General features: G+C 41.6%; 1 protein-coding gene across 1 annotated transcript; it reads left to right on the top strand.

The window, feature by feature from the left end:
* Positions 1-812: 812 nt before the first annotated feature.
* On the top strand, positions 813-1,905 carry LOC132211544 (zinc finger CCHC domain-containing protein 10-like). Its single transcript, XM_059656181.1, has 2 exons — positions 813-865; positions 1,016-1,905. The coding sequence occupies exons 1-2, from the start codon at positions 813-815 to the stop codon at positions 1,320-1,322; spliced, it is 360 nt and encodes a 119-aa protein (XP_059512164.1). The 3' UTR covers positions 1,323-1,905.
* Positions 1,906-19,300: the final 17,395 nt, after the last annotated feature.

The following is a 19,300-nucleotide window of genomic DNA, read 5'->3' as shown; positions in this document are numbered from 1 at the left end:
TAAAGGGCTCAAATACATGGTAAAGGAAGAAAACTTGACTTTGGGTGGTGAACACACAACAATATAGAGACTAGAGGCCTGATGCACAAAGTGCATGCAAGAGTAGGCCCTCACAGCCCATCCTCTGCCCACTGTTCGTTCTGGATTTGGAAGGTCGTTCCGGAAGGTTGTTCCACCATGCAGTCTAATTAGCATATTAGCTCTTTATTATATAGGATGGTGTATTATAAGTTGCACACTTGAAAGCTACACAATTTTATTAACCAATGTCTCCCCAATAAATGAAATAAAATAGAAAAAGAAAGAGAAAATAGTTTTCAAATGTAGATGTGCACTAGAATCCCCTGGAGAATTAACACAGAACACAGACACCCAGGCTCTTTAACATAGGACAGGCCTGGGCCTCTACACAAAACTTGTACAAAACCAAGGAAGGCAGAAGCGGTGAGAGGAGGAGGGTCCCTATTGCTGGCTGAAGCCGACTGTGGATGAGCTGGAAGGTGATGGGAAAAGCAGTTTGTATGACCTTCCCCTAGAACAGTGGTTCTCAACCTTCTGGCCCTTTAAATACAGTTCCTCATATTGTGACCCAACCATAAAATTATTTTCCTTTCTACTTCACAACTGTAATGCTGCTACTGTTATGAATACTAATGTAAATATCTGATATGCAGGATGGTCTTAGGCGACCCCTGTGAAAGGGTCGTTCGACCGCCAAAGGGGTCGCGACCCACAGGTTGAGAACCACTGCCCTAGAAGATAACTGGTTAAATCAAGAACTTGTCAAACTGATATACCTCAGCCGCGCTAAGATGGCGACTCCCAGGCATCGACTCGTAGCCCGGAGACCCGCTGAAGCAAACAAGCAACATGTAAGATGTCAGAAATGCTTGGAATTTGGACATTGGACATAGGAATGCACAGGAAAAAGGAAATACCTACATAGGCCTTCAAGAACAGCACAACTCAAGAAAGCTTTAAAAGAAAAGGAAAACAGATTATTATTACAACACAGCATTGGAGAAGCTAATGTAGATAGAAAGACGAAGACAAAAAGGCCTAAGAGTGTAACCAGCTCCAGTAGCAATAGCAGCGACAGGTCAGCCAGTGATTCTTCATCAGAGAGTGAAGAAACATCTACCTCATCCTCCTCTGCGGACAGTGATACCGATGAAAGCTCCTCCAGCTCATCGTCTCAGCCTCCTCCGCAAGCTCTTCCTCATCCTGATTCAGACTCAGATTCCAGCTCTTCCAGTCATAGCGGCACCAGCACGGAGAGCAGCTCCGAAGATGAACCACCAAAAAAGAAGCAAAAGAAATAGAATCGCTCTGCCTGCATTGGACAGAAGGACCATAAACTTTCATCTGATTCTCAAAAGGGAATTTAGAATATGTTAAAGCCATATAGGTTTACTGTCCAAATTTTGAGAGCTCAGAAGTTTCTAAATATTTTACATTGTAAGAGCATACAAAGTATTAATGAAATATATATATATATATATATATATATATATATATATATATATATATACTTTTTTATTTTAAGGGTGAATCTTGTTTTTCTTTTTTATATTTAAAGTGTATCTCTAACACTTAATCAAAAGCTGAAATCCAGTAATTCTGTGTTTGTGGTAAAACTTCTTTTTGCCCTGGCCCACATGGCTCAGTTGGTTGAGTGGCACCCCATGCACCAAAAGATGGCTGCTTTGATTCCAGTCAGGGCACACACCCGGGTTGCATGCTCATTCCCTGGTGGAGGAAATGCAGAGGCAGCCTGTCCATGATTCACTCTCACATCGATGTTTCTCTCTCTGTCCCTCTGCCTTCCTCTCTAAAAAAAATCAATAAAAAATCTTTAGAATAAAACAAAACTAAAACTTATCTTTTCTCCGTGTGAAAACAATGTTATACAGTGGGGCCTTGACTTACGAGTGTCCCAACTACCAGCTGTCTCTCGGCCAATTTTTTGCATTGAGTTGATAGAGTAATTTGAGTTGAGGAGCTCCTTAATGAGCTCGGTCTCGGAACGAATTAAACTCGTAAGTCAAGGCCCCACTGTACTTTGTTATATGTTAGTGTTATGTATGAGACATATTTTCGGGATAATGCATCAGAATACCTGGCAGTGATTTCTGTGTGGTATTACGTCAGATTTAATACATTGTTATAAGCTTAGGCGTCTTTCTACTGTTGATAAATGTGCTCTATTTTTGTGTTTTTGTTCAGAAAGTTATTTTGCCTTCTGTCCTAAATGAAAAGTTCAAGGAACCTCTCAGTATATTTCTACCTTTTTGATGGGAGAAGTTTCAAGTTACTGTGTTGTATCATGTATTTTCTTCTGGTTATTAGCGTTACACTTATCTGAGGAGCATCATTCTAGAGAAACTTAAAAAGGAACAAAAATGTTGAAACTACTTAGGAATCTTGGTGCCTTTGGGTAAATTCAGTGTATCAGAAAAAGGCCATTTAAAAGGGTAACAAGTAAAAGTGATATAAATATATTTCTTTGTGCGTTAATATGCTATAAAAGGTACCATTCAAAGGGGGAAAGAAAGTAGGAGGAAGAAAGGTAATTTTTACAGAAAATGAAGGCGATGTTGGTTGCCTTTTGCTGAGATTTTTTAAGCTTTCATAAAGATTGCCTTTTACCACTTTTGTGATTTTAGTAGGACAGTTTATGTGGTAACTGGTCATATACAACAATGTACATACTACATAAATATGGGGTGTTAACATAGCACATGCACAATTGAAATCTAGCCTGAAAGGTTAAAGAATACTGCACAATATTTCTTAAATTACTCTGCTGTGGTAAGAGTATTTAACATCAGCCATCGTAACCAAATTTAATATGATGATCAAATTCCCTAAAGAGAAGAGAAAGAAAAGATTGGTATCACAAGGAAAGTGGACATTGTTACACAGTCTCTTATCTTTCAAATGTCACGGAAGGAAAGAGAGCTGCTCTTACAGTTGCCTCTATACCCATCCCTTCTCCATTCCTGCTTATCACCGCCACAGCTTGCCTGTTTCTCCTCTATGTCGTGATTATTCAAAGTGTTATGTGAAATTTTTCCACAGAGGATCTTTCATCCCCTAACCCATTCCTATTCTGATACCTTCCCATTCAACATTGCAATGCCAGATTTTTTCTACCAGGAAGTAAAAAATAACTACAATAACGTGATGCACAATTCACATAGTTCACACACTCTGCTCAAATTCTCACTAGGTTTACAGGCCCATCGCTATAGTCTATTCTCTAATATTTATATTTTCCAGAAGTTAGCCTCTGCCTAACTTTCCATTCTTATATATCACTGTTCTCTAAATATTATATATTTAGATATAATTATATAACATTCCTTTCAATTTTCTCTTTGTTTTCCTAAACGCATTGCATGTTTTATCAATTCCCAATGTTTTCTCAAGCAATGAGCCCTGTGTAAATTGCCTGTTCTATTTTCTTTTGCATGTTTTTGTTTTGTTGAATGTTTGCTACATTTTTTAAAAATAGTAATCACTATATATGTAGTCTGTCTGCAATTTTTTGTGAATAATAGTGGCTATTGAAGAAAAAAAAAATACACCCAAGCATTAGTAAATCCAGTTCCTTGGCTAAGATTATTTGACATTTCCGTGCAGAAATACAGAGAAAAAATAATGACATTTTAACTTGAACTTACCACTGAGCAAGACCAAAGAAACACCCGTTCTGGAAAGTGTGGCCGTTTGTAGCCCAAACAGGGGCAGCTGTATCAGGGCACTCGGGCTCAGGAGACCCTAGGGAAGTGCATCCTGCACGGGGCTGCAAGTGACAGGAAATACCATGTAGATGATGATGGATGGGTTTCTCCTTATTCCTATCCTGCCGCTACTACCCACATGGGCATAGCAACAAATATCACTGGTCAATTGATTTTTTTTCTTTATTTTATTTTATTTTTTTTTGATTTTTTTTCTTTATTGATTAAGGTATTACATATGTGTCCTTATCCCCCCATTACCCCTCTACCCCCCTTCCCCCCCCGCCCCCGCAACCCCCGCTCATGCCCTCACCGCCCTGGTGTCTCTGTCCATTGGTTGGGCCTATATGCATGCATACAAGGCCTTTGGTTAATCTCTCCCCCTTACCCCAAGCCTCCCCTGCTTCCCCTCTGAGGGTTGACGGTCTGTTCGATGCTTCTTTGCCTCTGGATCTGTTTTTGTTCATCGGTTTATGTTGTTCATGATATTCCACAAATGAGTGACATCGTGTGATATTTATCTTTCTCTGGCTGGCTTATTTCGCTTAGCATAATGCTCTCCAGTTCATCATTCACCATAGCTAAGATTTGGAAACAGCCTAAGTGGCCATCAGCAGATGAGTGGGTTAAAAAACTGTGGTTCATCTACACAATGGAATACTCCGCTGCTGTAAAAAAGAAGTTCTTACCATTGCAACAGCCTGGATGGAGCTCGGTTGGTCTTTCCTACGGGTTTTCGCTGCTCTGCTCTTCGGTCAGGCAGGTTTTTGTGTGTCTTTTCTGACAGCACGCCTTTGCCCATCCCACCATTTCTTCAAGTATGAGCACTGTGACACCTCAGCCTCAACCCCAAATGCAAAGTGTTCCTCTGAGCTAGGGGTCCCAGTGCCAGAAGCTCGCGATAAGGAGTATGTGACCTAGAGGGCGTGTGAGGGCTTGTCAGAAACAGAGTTACAGGGACAGAGAACGGAGCGATGATGGTTGCCAGGGGGAGGGATTTTGGGGGACTGGGTGAAAGAGGTGAAGGGATTAAGTAGTACAGATTGGTGGTTACAAAACAACCATGGAGATAGAAAGTACATCGCAGGGAATATCTATAATAATAAAAGAGTAATATGCTAATTAGACCAGATATTCTTCCGGACAAAGCCAGGGCTGCGAAGGCCAAGCCCCTTGCATGAATTTCATGCATCGGGCCTCTATTCATCAATAATATTATAATAACTATGCATAGTGCTGGGTGGGCATTTGAAAATTTACGGTGATCATTTATGTGACTTATATGGTTGTATAACCACCATGCTGTACACCTGAAACTATTATAAAATAATATTGAATAGCAACTTTAATTGAAAAATAAAATTTAAAAAAAGATTTAGGGTTTATATTGAGACTGGAAATAATTCCAGAATACACCATGGTTTAGCCTTTAACCTTGAATACGTGACAGGTATGGTTTCATTTAATGCTCAGACGTATATTTTCCTACTATCGTGCTTGTGTTACCTACATGTAAATATAAGTCTGGAGAGGTTCAGATACTAGTACATGTCCAAGGCCACACAGAAATCTCCCCATTCTACTTTACCACTATGAAGTTTTAGGACTCTTGTGTCAACAGTGTGATCAGGTTAGAATCAGAATTCAGAAATTTAAATTTACTGGAGGCCATTTAGTGGGGTCCCATGGTTTCAGTCCTGCAAATAAAGACACAATAGATTTAAAAAGTCTTCCATAGGATATGATTTCACTTATTGAAGTTACTAACTGAATAAAGAAGTGTAATTTAATTACTCATTTGCACAAAATTATACAGAATTGCACAGAATTTGTGAGTGGTAACTACTTTATATATTTCTTTATTCTTTCTTTTATTTTCTACAGACCTGACTTCATTTATAAATTTGCTGTGTCAATGAGAAAAGAGTAAAACCCTTTCAGGATTGTACACATAATGTGCCAACCATAGTATTTTCATTACGTGACTTGGCTTTTGTTGGCTTTCGTTTCATCTTCACTCTAATTGGGACAAGTATACGGGTCAGTATGGCTTGGCTGGGTGTGGCTCAGCAGTTGAGCATTGACCCAGGAACCAAGAGGTCTCAGGTTCGGTTCCAGTCGGGGCACATGCCCAGGTTTCGGGCTCCATCTCAGGAGACAGCCAAACGATGATTCTCTCTCACTGATGTTTCTATCTCTGTCACCCTCTCTGAAATCAATAAAAAAAAATATTTTTTTAATTTAAAAGTTCAACATGATGCAGTAAATAAAGTGTCAGGCCTGTTCCTGTCAAGAGGCTGAATTAAAGCGAATGATGATGAGGAAACTTAGGAGTTCCTTGGCCCCAGAGAGGCTGAGGGACTCAGTGAACTGGTTTGGGTGAGCGGTGCTGGTGTTGCTGGATGTGGGAGAATGAAACAAGATCTATTGTAGTTCTGCTCTTCCTTGTCTCTCACAATCAGATGGTATTTAAAATATCCAAGAATACATGTTTCAAATAGAGTGTTATGTGATGTCAAATAAGTCAAACAGGAAAGGATAGCAACTATGATTTCACTCACATGTGGGATATTAAACAAAAAGCAACAAACAGACAAACAGAAACAAACTCAACAGGTCCCTATCTATAGCGTGCTATTGTTTATGTAAGAAAGTAGGAGGAATAACAAAATGTACATATATATGTTTATTTGAGCAAAAAGAAACACAAGAAAGATAAAGTAGAGCCCTAACCGGTTTGGCTCAGTGGATAGAGCGTCGGCCTGCGGACAGAAGGGTCCAGGTTCGATTCCGGTCAAGGGCATGTACCTTGGTTGCGGGCACATCCCCAGTAGAGGGTGTTTAGGAGGCAGTTGATCGATGTTTCTCACTCATCGATGTTTCTAACTCTCTATCCCTCTCCTTTCCTCTCTGTAAAAAATCAATAAAAATTATATATTTTAAAAAAAGATAAAGTAGAATCCAGTGAGATTGGGTACATCCCAGATGATGGTGGGATTAGAGTAAAAGGAAAAGGGTATGGAGGCAATGACATATGTTTCAACCTAAACTTTGGTTCATTTTTTTCATTTTCTTTATGTTCAAAATGATTTTGAATTGCCCTTCTGATTTTTCTTGACCCATGCATCATGTAGAAGCGTGTTACTTTTCAGATAGTCATGATTCTAATAACGATGCCCAATTGATACCAATTTGCATGGTCAAACCCAAAGGCCCATGTTTCAGCAAAACATTTCCCATCCATTCATGTTATTCTTTCTCTTCCCTACAACTAAAAGAAAATCAGATGTTTCTCTCCCAAGACCCACACATTTGCTCACCCAGAAAACAGTAGGTGCCCAAGCGGAGGAGCCCAAGGGAAATATGATCCTCAAGGGGAGGCGGCCATTTGATCTCACGTAATGACCTGCTTGGCTGAGGCCCGTGAAAATGCTCAAGAGAACCCATTCCCAAGCCTCTGCACAGCGGGCTCTCCGGACATGGGATCACCCAGCGCCCTGAGGTGGTGCCCTTTCCATACCCTTGGCCATGGCTGTCTCACCTTGTCCTGGTTTCCAGGAATTCAGGCCAGAGGGCCCTTCTGTCTAAAGAAGGGAAGAAAGCAATTAAAATAACATTTTCTTTCTTCTTTACCAGCAGTGAGTGTGTGGTCCCCGTCCTGGTGTGGAAGAGGAATGAATTAGGCTCCGGGCTTTCACAAGGGCTGACCTCAGGCATGTTAGCTACAAACAGGTTCACCCTAAAGTAGATCCTCTCCACTGTGCACTCATGCTGGTGCATGCAGACGATAAGGCTTTTTAAGAATTCAGAAACCACAGGTGTGAACTCAGGTCTGTCCTGCATCATCAGGAAAATGTCATTTTATAATGCGAGTCATTTGATTCCCAGGGACCGTCCAATTTCTCCCACATGGAAGCCCTCCTTGTCCTCATGAAGTTTCTTCTTCCAGGCCAGTTACATGCACACAAATACAAGGAACGAATTGAAATGGGAATTGTTGGTCCTGGGGCATAAAAATTATGTATTTCTTCCCTGATGCAAGAATAAGTATATACAGCTATAGCTAGATCTAGAATTAATTTTTATAATTTTTATAATTTACATGACTCATAGATAGGTACACAATGATTTTTATGACTCATATGTATGTACTTATAGATAGGTATGTACATATAATGTGTTGTGCATATATATATATATACACATATATGTGAGTACAAATTCTGGCTTCAAACTCTCTAAGAAATGTGAGCCTGAGAAGCATGAACTTCATAGGATATTGAGAGGATCAAGTGATATTAATAAACATAAAGAGCATAACTATATTAAACTGCCAATTTCTTCGGCTGAACTTTTCTTTCGTAAGGATGGAAATATTGAGGCCCAGAGGAGAAGATACTTTCCAAGTCATCTTACTACCTTCCTCATGCCTTACTTTATCCATTCTGTTTCTTCCCCAAAGCACAGCTGGTGGGCACATAGAGAAATGAAGAAGGAAAATGTTAGCTACGAAGTTCTCCCTAAGATACAGGGAAATCTGCTGACAGAGAAGAAAGCCAAGGAGATCCCAGCACAGACCTGGTGAGTGGGAAGGGGTGAGGAGATGCTACCTGAATACGGCTGCTGCCAGAAGTCAGCCTGCTGCAGCCCTTCCGCGGTCACGGCTGGCCCGGAGCACAGTCGCTGTGGCCAGGAACACCTAAGGCTGTTTCCTGGTCTGCTCTGTCCACTTCCCTGACACTCCTGGTGATGTTTCACGCTCCAGCAGGCAAGGACAGCCCTGCAGGTTCTGTACTTGTGGTTTGATAGAGGGAAGAGCACATAAGAATAGAGCCACACTTGCTTCATAATGATTATTCATGTTGCCAACTATAGAGAAGAGGCTTCCTTGCAGACCCTGGGAAACTGGAGGATGTGCTGCAAGAAGAAAATGCATTTTAGAAGCAGATCAAGAACAGGAACCCTTTGATTTGGTTGCTTGCCGGGGTGTTGTCCTGCATCTAGGAGGGTTCAGGAATCTGGGGAAGGGGCTGCGAGTAAATTAATAAAGAGACTAGACATGAAATATAAATTTGGAAGGCATTTTCGGGGGAGCCAGATGGAGCTTAGCTTTAGTAACTCAGTTCTCTGAATGTCTGGACCCCTCCCTTTTTATGAACACATTTTCCCTGTAGCAAAGCAGATATGCATGTCAAAGGTAAAGTTCGGTCAGGTTGGGGAACTGCCCTCGGCTGTCCCAGCAGCAGGTAATAACAGGCAGGTTTTCAGCCCTGCTGAAGCCCCAAGTTCCATCAGCCTTTTGATGAACTTCTTGCATTGATGACCTGCTGGGATTAGCCGCCAGCAGTTGCTGTGCTCAGACCCCCTGACCCAGACCCGGACTCACTCTGGGAGTTTGCCTTGGGAAGGCTGACCATCTCCTGGTCCCAGGAACGTGCTGAGCTGTTTGTAACATCATAGAAGATTAGCCACCTGGTTGTCGGACTTCCAGCTCCTGAAGGCCAGACTGCAGGCCCTACCCCCTTCTTTGGCGAGAGAAGAATTTCCAGGGTGACCAACTGCTCTCCCCAAACTGCCGGCACTATTGGAATAAACACTCATACATGATTCAACCCTTTCTTTGCTTAATTTGGCTCAAGTAGCGACAGTTGGCCCCAGGCCCATTGTGTCCAGGATCAGTTTCTCCCTGTGGGTCTTAAGAACAAGAAGAACTTGCACACTAAATATCTGATGGCATTTGCAAATCAGATTACCTACCACCTTCCAGATGATGTGATAAACTTTCAACACCCGTTCCCATTTTTGCCATCCCCTCTCCCCGCTGAAGTCACTCCTGCTTTTCAGAAGGTTTAGGTGTTTTGTCCTTTTAGGACATGGTTTCTGATATTAGCCTGGGACGCTCTGGCCCCATAACCAATCATCTCTGCAATGCCCACGCCTCCCCAAATCTCCACTTGTTTCCCTCCAGTACATCTCAGCTTAGGCAAGCCTGAAGATTATTTGCCATTACGGGGAATATTTCTGTCTCCTAGACTTTAATCCCTCCTTCTGCTGCTGTATAGTCTCTTCCCAGCTGAGTCCCAAGGTCTGACATTTATAATTAGTCCCTTGATGTGGCTCTACTCTCTTGACATCCTCCTCTTTATTCCTTGCTGTTTCTTCTAACCTGGGACAAATCCAGTTTTCTATTTTCCTGGTCCAGAGATTGTTTGTGGAGCAAGGAGAGAAAAAATTCCACACAATGGACTCTGCAGTCCTCTTATCACCAGACAGATAAGCCCTCTAGACTCTTAAGGAAGCCTCTTATTTCATGTCATGTTGCCTCCTATGTCACCCATCTCCACATCATTTCTTTTTACTCATTTAAAAAATGATCTGACCTCACTTTCTCTACTTACTTTGAATGGAAACTTCACCTCTTCTTTACGGAGCAGGGAAGCCTCAGGATGCAATGCCCCACTTTTCCCCCTTTGCCATATAATTCTGAAAATTAATTTTTCCATCTACCTTACTTTCTATTTTATCATCTCCGTATCAATTTCCCCAGAGATCTTCACATCCCTTTCTTTCTGCCAGTACCTGGCTATATGGTTGACATCCCCAATCACAATAACCCCATGAGGCTTATACCACTGTGAAACTTGTATAAAAAAGAAAGAAACTGAGGCTGATAATTCATTTGCTGACACTAAATAGCAATACGTTTAACTCCAAAGTCCATGTTCACTTATTTTCTCTACGTTTCCTTTCACTTTGGTCAACAATGTTCCCTTCTTTAACTTTTTATCAATGAGTCTTCTTGGACCAATATACCACGAATGTCTCCTGTGACTCCCTAGGCCAGTGATGGCGAACCTCTGACACGCGTGTCAGAGGTGACACGCGAACTCATTTTTTTGGTTGATTTTTCTTTGTTAAATGGCATTTAAATATATAAAATAAATATCAAAAATAAGTCTTTGTTTTGCTATGGTTGCAAATATCAAAAAATTTCTATATGTGACACAGCACCAGAGTTAAGTTAGGGTTTTTCAAAATGCTGAAACGCCGAGCTCAAAAGGTTCGCCATCACTGCCCTATGCCTTACTTGGTCATTGTCTTTGATTTTCCCCTCCTTTTCCCTCTTTCCAAAGCCAGTAATTTTAATCTCTCTACAATACTGCCTCCTAGATAATTAAATTGTGTGCTCTATGAAGGAATAGACCCTGTTTATACCCAAATTTGACCTTGTAAATGTAGCGCATTGCAATTTTTTTAACCACCTGATAGGCATTCAGCAATATGTACAAAAGGAAGAACGAAAAGAATGCATCTTTCTATTTTACAGTGTATATTCTTGAAAATGTGTTTTCACCAATTTGTTGGCTTGGTGTTTGTCTTTTTGCGATGCTTTTTATTTCTGGGCAGCCTGCAGCATAGTAATCATTAGAAAAACCTGAAGACCCTCCTAGCCGCCCCCTGCCAGCCCTGGCTGTGGCCCGAGGAAAAGGCTGGGGTCCCACCATCGGGCTGCCCAGCTTGCAGGCAATTTCATGCGGCTTCCACTGGGGCCCCACCACCACTGCTGCTGCTGCTGAGGCTAGAGGGGGAGCCGAGGGCCATGCGGGAGGGCTGGGATGAGGGTCGCTTTCTTGGAGTCTAGGCTGCCTGGGGCTTCCAGGCTGGCTGGGTGATTGGCAGGGTGTTTGGAATTCTTATCGATTGGTGGAACCTCTTGGCTTGAGAAAACACTGTAGGTGGGGTCCCGGGCATGGCAGGGCCTTACCCTGACACTACGGCCCTTCCTCTTGGTTTCCCGTTCTCTCTAGAATTAGTAAATCTTCATGATATTATTATATTTTCTTTATGTTTTTGACTCCTGGATCTCATAATGGTTCTTCATTATTTCTGGTACCTGAGGGTCCAAGTCACCCCAGGGTGGTTCAATGTATGGCCTCAGTTTCTCCTCCTGGTCCATGTTGACCCACGGGTCCTTCATTATATCTTCCAGGGTTGGTCTTTAGTTGGGGTCAATAGTCATTAATTATTTTTTAAGTTGTTGACATTCTAGAGACATAAAAGATGGTTCACAGAAGTGCCCACTCAATATCCATTTCTTCTCTTGCCCAAAGATACGCCCACAAATGGCAGACTCCCTGTCACCATCCTGTAGAGCACTACCCCCAGGCTCCATATGTCAATCTTCGGGCCATAATAGAGCTGGAACATCAGATTTCTGGGACCCAGTGGTTCTCAACCTTCCTAATGCCGCCACCCTTTAATACAGTTCCTCATGTTGTGTTGACCCCCAACCATAAAATTATTTTCGTTGCTACTGCATAACTGTAATGTTGCTACTGTTATGAATCATAATGTAAATATCTGATATGCACGATGTATTTTCATTGTTCGTGACCCACAGGTTGAGAACCTAGGCAATGGATCCACAGAAGGTGCTCAGTTTCTAATTTGTAAGTTCCATACTAATGCCAAAGGCTACGTTGAATGTCATATCACTCTCTATGAGTATGATCTATGGCTTCAGGTCCCTGTGGACGATGCCCCTCTGGGGGCAGTACTGTACTGCTGATATACCTGGTGAAACATGGTTTGGGCTTCCTCCTCGGTCATGCATCCACATTCCCCCACATAATAAAATAAGTGACCTCTGCTCACATACTCCATGAGAGGTACAGTTTTTCCAGGGTGGCAAACACCTCAAATAACTGTGATGTTTAGGTGATTCAAGCATTTAAGACAGTGAAGTTCTCTTAAATCTTCAGAAGAGCCCCTACAAATTCACAACTTTCACAGCCACGTCTGTGCCAAAGTGTGCCAGGCTGGAATTACCTCTGCAAAGGATCCTTGCCTATGGTGTTCAGGAGGATGTCATCACCAACATGCTGCTCGTTGTTGGCGGGGATGGCTGCAGTATTAGACATCATGACTTAGAGAAAAAGAAAAAGAAGACAAGCTAACTCTCAGCAAAGTGGGAATAGAGGGATCACACCTCAATACAATAAAAGCCTTATATGACAAACCCACAGCCAACATCATACTCAATGGGCAAAAACTAAAACCATTTCCCCTATGAACAGGAACAAGAAAGGGATGCCCACTCTCAACACTCCTGTACGACACAGTACTGGAAGTGCTAGCCATAGAGGTCACACAAGAAAAAGAAATAAAAGGCATCCAAATTGGAAAAGAAGAAGTAAAACTGTCATTATTCACAGATGGCATGGTATTGTACATAGAAAACCCTAAAGACTCCATCAAAAAACTATTAGACTAAATAAATGAATTTGGCAACGTAGCAGGATACAAAATTAATAGCCAGAAATCTATGGATTTTTTATACACCAATAATGAACTTAAAGAAAGATAAACTTTTTTTAAAAATCCCATTTACCATTGTAACAAAAAAATTAAGATACCTAGGAATAAATTTAACTAAGGAGGTAAAAGACCTGTACTCAGAAAACTACAGGACATTGAAAAAAGAGACAGAGGAAGACGTAAACAAATGGAAGAACATACCGTGTTCATGGATTGGTAGAATCAACATCATTAAAGTGTGCATACTACCCAAAGCAATCTATACAATCAATGCAATCCCCATTAAAATACCAACGGCATATTTCACAGACCAAGAACAAATGCTCCAAAAATTCACATGGAATAAAAACAGACCCCGAATAGCTTCAGCAATCCTGAGAAAGAAGAACAAAGTAGGAGGGATCTCAATATCAGATATCAAGCTATATTACAAAGCCACTGTCCTCAGAACTGCCTGGTACCCACACAAGAACAGAAACATAGACCAATCGAACAGAACAGACAACCCAGAAATCGACCCAAGCCAGTATGCTCAATTCATATTTGACAAAGGAGGCAAGAGCATATAGTGGAGTCAAGACAGTCACTTCAATAAATGGTGTTGGGAAAATTGGACAGATACATGCAAAAAAGTGAAACTAGGACCACCAACTTAGAGCATACTCAAATAGAAACTCAAAATGGATAAAGGTCTTTTATGGTAAGATGGGAAACCATAAAAATACTAGAGGAAATCACAGGCAGCAAAATATCAGGCAGATGTTGTATCAACACCTTTAGCAATACAGCTCCTAGGGCAAAGGAAACTAAGGAGAAAATCAACAAATGGGACTACATCAAAATAAAAAGCTTCTGCACAGCAACAGAAACCATCAACAAAACAACAAGAAAGCCCACTGCATGGGAGTACATACCATGTTATCTCCGATAAGGGTTTAATCTCCAACATTTACAGGGAACTCATACAACTTAGCAAAAAGAAGATAAACAATCCAATCAAAAAATGGGCAAAGGACCTGAATAGACACTTTTCAAGAGGACATACAGGAGGCCAAGAGACATATGAAAACATGCTCAAAATCACTAATCATCCGAGAGATGCAAATCAAAACAGCAATGAGGTACCATCTCACACCTGTCAGACTGGCTATCATCAACAAATCAACAAACGACAAATGCTGGAGAGGATGTGGAGAAAAAGGAACACTTGTGCACTGCTGGTGGGAATGCAGACTGGTGCAGCCACTATGGAAGACAGTATGGAGTTTCCTTAAAAAACTGAAAATGGAACTCCCATTTGACCCTGTGATCCCACTTCTAGGAATATATCCCAAGAAACCAGAAACACCAATCAGAAAGGATATGTGCACCCCTATGTTCATAGCAGCACAATTCACCATAGCTAAGATCTGGAAACAGCCTAAGTGCCCATCAGTAGATGAATGGATTAGAAAACTGTGGTACATCTACACGATGGAATACTATGCTGCTGTAAAAAGGAAGGAACTCTTACCATTTGCAACGTCATGGATGGAACTGGAGAGCATTATGCTAAGTGAAATAAGCCAGTCAATAAAGGAAAAATACCACATGATCTCACTCATTCATGGTCAATAGAGACCATTATAAACTTTTGAACAATAATAGATACAGAGGCAGAGCTGCCTCAAACAGATTGTCAAACTGCAACAGGAAGGCCGGGGAGGGTTGGGGGGCAGAAGGTAGGGGGGTAAGAGATCAACTAAAGGACTTGTATGCATGCATATAAGCATAACCAATGGACATAAGACAATGCGGGATAGGGGAGGCTAGGGGACTGTCTAGGGCGGGGGGATAAAATGGATACGTATGTAATACCCTTTGTAATACTTTAAGCAATAAAAAAAAAAAAGAGGAAAAAAAAAAAAAGAAAACATGCTCAAAGTCACTAATCATCTGAGAGATGCAAATCAAAACAACAATGAGGTACCATCTCACAGCTATCAGAATGGCTATCATCAACAAATCAACAAAGGACAAGTGCTGGTGAGGATGGGGAGAAAAAGGAACCCTCGTGCACTGCTGGTGGGAATGCAGACTGGTGCAGCCACTGTGGAGAACAGTGTAGTGTTTCCTCAAAAAATTAAAAATGGAACTCCCATTTGACCAAGTAAACCCACTCTAGGAATATATCCCAGGAAAACAGAAACAGCAATCAGAAAAGATATATGCCCTAATTGGTTTGGCTCAGTGGATAGAGTTTTGGTGGACTGAAGGATCCCAGGTTCGATTCCGGTCAAGGGCAAGTACCTTGGTTGTGGGCACATCCCCAGTAAGGGGTGTGCAGTAGGCAGCTGATCGATGTTTCTCTCTCATCGATATTTCTAACTCTCTATCTTTCTCCCTTCCTCTCTGTAAAAAATCAATAAAATATATTTCTTTTTTTTTTTTTTTAAAAGAAAGGATATATGCACCCCTATGTTCATAGCAGCACAATTCACCATAGCTAAGATTTGGAAACAGCCTAAGTGCCCATCAGCAGATGAGTGGATTAGAAACCTGTGGTACATCTACACAATGGAATACTACGCTGCTGTAAAAAAGAAGGAATTCTTACCATTTGCAACAGCATGGATGGACCTGGAGAGCATTATGCTAAGTGAAATAAGCCAGTTGGGTAAAGCTAAATACCACATGATCTCACTCACTTGTGGAATATAATGAACAAGATAAACTGATGAACAAAAAGTGATCCAGAGACAGAGAAGCATGGATCAGACCATCAAACCTCAGTGGGAAGGCAGGGGAGGTTGGGGGGAAGGGGAAGAGATCAACCAAAGGACTTGTATGCATGCATATGAGTATAACCCACGGACACAGACACCAGGGGAATGAGGGCATGTGTTGGGGGTGGGAGTGGCTGGAGAGAGGTTAATGGGGGGAAAAAGTGACATATATAATACTTTAATCAATAAAGAATTTTTTTTAAAAAAACATCACAAGAAATTACAGAAAGTTAAATTGTTAGAAGGAAAAGTTAGCTCCTTAGATATTAAGATTTGGTTTATCTAAGCAGTCCAAGACCTGTTGGTGCAGAGTACATCTTACTCCCCGTTATAATTTCCTATTAAGAACATACCAAGAACATAGAAGAAGAAATCTTCTGTCCTTTTAACAGAGAGAGAAACCCAAATCCCAATTCTAGGTCAGCACACTTTAACTAAATGAATCCATTCCAAACTTAGTTTGACCACACATAAGATTTCTTTTTCAAGATTCCTTTTCCATGAACCTTATTCAACACACACAAACTTCCTGCAACTTTCATAGACCTTATATCTTTTTTTCTATCATTTTTCTTTTTTATTTTAGAACATCATTTACTTTAGGACAAGATTGCTTTCTTTTTCTTCAATAAAAATGTGTTCTGTTACTGGTAAATTCCTTTAACAAATACACATCTTATTCTCTATACACAATCATTTTCAATCACCCTACCAGCCTAATCCGGCTTTTTCACAAATGTCTGGATCTTCTTCTGAGGCAACTGGTGCCCTTCTAGCCTCGTAAAACGACACATTAAGGCTCCAAACTCATTACCCTGGTTTCCTGTCTGGTCTGTTAGCTCAAAGCTAGAGAGGAGTGGGCAACTGCATGTCCTTAATTAAACTAACATCCTCAAGCTAGTTTTTATTTACTGAAGATTCATCCTAGATCATGTGCACTTTAAAAAGCAGTTGTGTTCACATCTATTATTTCTCCCATTTGTATGAGCGCTCATTTGTTTTAAGGCCATTGAATAGAGCCCTTCATAATCTAAACTAGTTGCCCGGTACATGAAATTTGTGCACAGGGTTGGGGGCGGGGTGGTCCCCACAGCCCAGCCTGCACCCTCTGGCAATCTGGGACCATTGGCTTGCTCACCTGCCTGCCGGCCTGATCTCCCTAACTACTTTCCCCTGCCGGCCTGATCACCACTAACTGCCTCTGCCTCAGCCCCAACACCATGGCTTTGTTTGAAAGGGTGTCCAGAAAGTCGCCTGGAAGTTGTTCGGTCTAATTAGCATATTACCCTTTTATTAGTATAGATTTGAATTTACCAATCACTTTTTGGCAGTACCATCTGGCTGAATCAATCTTGAGTGGTGGGAAATCCTACTTGACAATAATCTTTTAAAAAGGTGGCTGTATTCAACTCGCTGATATTTTGTCAGTAAATGATATATCCTTTTTATAGAACAGGTTTTAATTAACTATTTGAAAATGCTTCTGTCGCTTCCTGGGCCTTTATTCTATGCTAATCTGGATTCAGGCACTTTTAGGCATTTTGTATGTAACGAATCATTTAACAATTGCAAGCAGCTATTTTCATTCATTTTTTTACAAGTGAATGAACTTATAATCAGATAATATATACAATTTTTAAAGGTCCCTCACCTACTAAGCTACTGTTAAGACCTGAAGCACAGTGGACTGGCTCTAGATTCTTTTGTTGTTGTTAGTTTTGACCCGAGGATATTTTTCCCATTGATTTTTAGAGAGAATGAAGGTAGAGAAGAAGAGAAAAGAGAGAGAGAGAGAGAAATCGAGAAACACTGTGAGAAAGACACATGGATTGGATGCTCCCCTACCACCATCGGATGCCAGTGCACCCATTGGAACTGGAGATGGAACCTGTCACCTGGGTAGGTGCCCTTAACTGGGAATCAAACCTGAAACCCTTCAATGCTTGGACGACCCTCTAACCACTGAGAAACACCAGCCAGACTGGCTCTAGATTTCTAAGAATACGGTATCATTAATGAAAGGGTGAGGGCTACGCCCTCCATCTTGCCCCGAATCCTCCATTTTTGGCAGCCATGTGCTCTGCAAGGAGCTTCTTCCCGGAAGCCCAAGCTCTGCTAGCCACACCTTTAAACTAACCAATGATAATCAAGGGAAGTGCGCGCCATAGATACGACCACATCCTGTGTAACAAGATACCGACTTGTGGCTGGCCAATTGGCAGGGCCCACAGTCCTCTTTCCTCCCCTTACTCCAATCCCCCTATAAAACCCCGCTCCACACAAAGCTCTCTGCCTCTCTGCCACTGTGTTGGCGAGTGTGGTGGACGGGGAGCCCGAGCTAGCTCGAATAAAGACTCTTATGCTTTTGCATCGGATATGGCTGGCTCCCTGATGGTCTTTTGGGGATCCTGAAATCTGGGCATAACAATTAACATTTGAGCATTTATTTCCCTTTTTTTTGAGACTGGATCATAGAAATTTGAAACAAGATAAATTTCCAAAAGAAGACAAATGTAAATGTGTGAATAGAGCTAGTCACAGGTTTGTATGTATCCCCACTAACTAGGAAAGCTCTGGTTAGAGAAGCAGGAAGATTGATGTCCCAGTGCTTCAGAGATTGTCCTGTGGCTCTAGGTCAGTCACTCAGCTGTAGCTGCAAGTTACCATCATCTTAGAAACTTAAACAAAACACACACCAGTTACTAGGGTCTCATAGAGCAAATGGAATCGCACCTTGGGGAAGGAACACGGGCACAGGTAATTCTCAAAGTCCTCCAGGTGCCTCTCATAGCTATCTATGTTTTCAGACTATGGAGGTTCCAGACATATTTGCAAATTGTAGTTTCTGAAATTCTTTTCCTGCCTTATCTCTTGATCCTGCACTGCTCCCTTGCTTAGCAAGACTTCCCGTCTTATCTACTTTAGGTTCTATAAACATACTGATCATTTTCTCCCCTTCCCATTCATTATGCCCATCAGATAGAAGTGTTCTCTACACTTCCTGCTGCAGGAATAGCTTTCAGGACCTGTGTGTGTGGCAACACCCAGTCACTGCCAGGCCATAAGATCCCTCTGTGTCTTATCTTTCCTAGGCAGACGTATTTAACATACGCTCCTGAACACAGAGGAGCTGGCTGAGGCTGCACAGGTAAACAGGACATTACAGTCTCCCTGTGTAGTGTGTCTTCTTGAGGTGGGTAACTTGGGGCACACATTGTGACTTTTTGTATAGTATTGCTGTCAGGACTGCGCCAGCTCTGGTTCTTATAGGAATAATTGTTCCTGCTTCTCTGAAGGATAAATTGAGCATTCAAAACTGTATATGTTCTTAACTGGCCCAGGAGATAGTTCTCTTGAGGTTTTTTTTTCATATGTATTGTTTAACGTGTTTGCTTTTCATTGACTTGGGTGCAGGAGGAAAAAGGGAAAAGCCTTCCCTAATGAAAAGTAAAGGGGTGCCCTGACCGGTTT

This window comes from Myotis daubentonii, chromosome 10 (genome assembly GCF_963259705.1).
Source record: "Myotis daubentonii chromosome 10, mMyoDau2.1, whole genome shotgun sequence".
Taxonomy (NCBI): domain Eukaryota; kingdom Metazoa; phylum Chordata; class Mammalia; order Chiroptera; family Vespertilionidae; genus Myotis; species Myotis daubentonii.
This window is presented reverse-complemented; position numbering and strand designations above follow the sequence as displayed.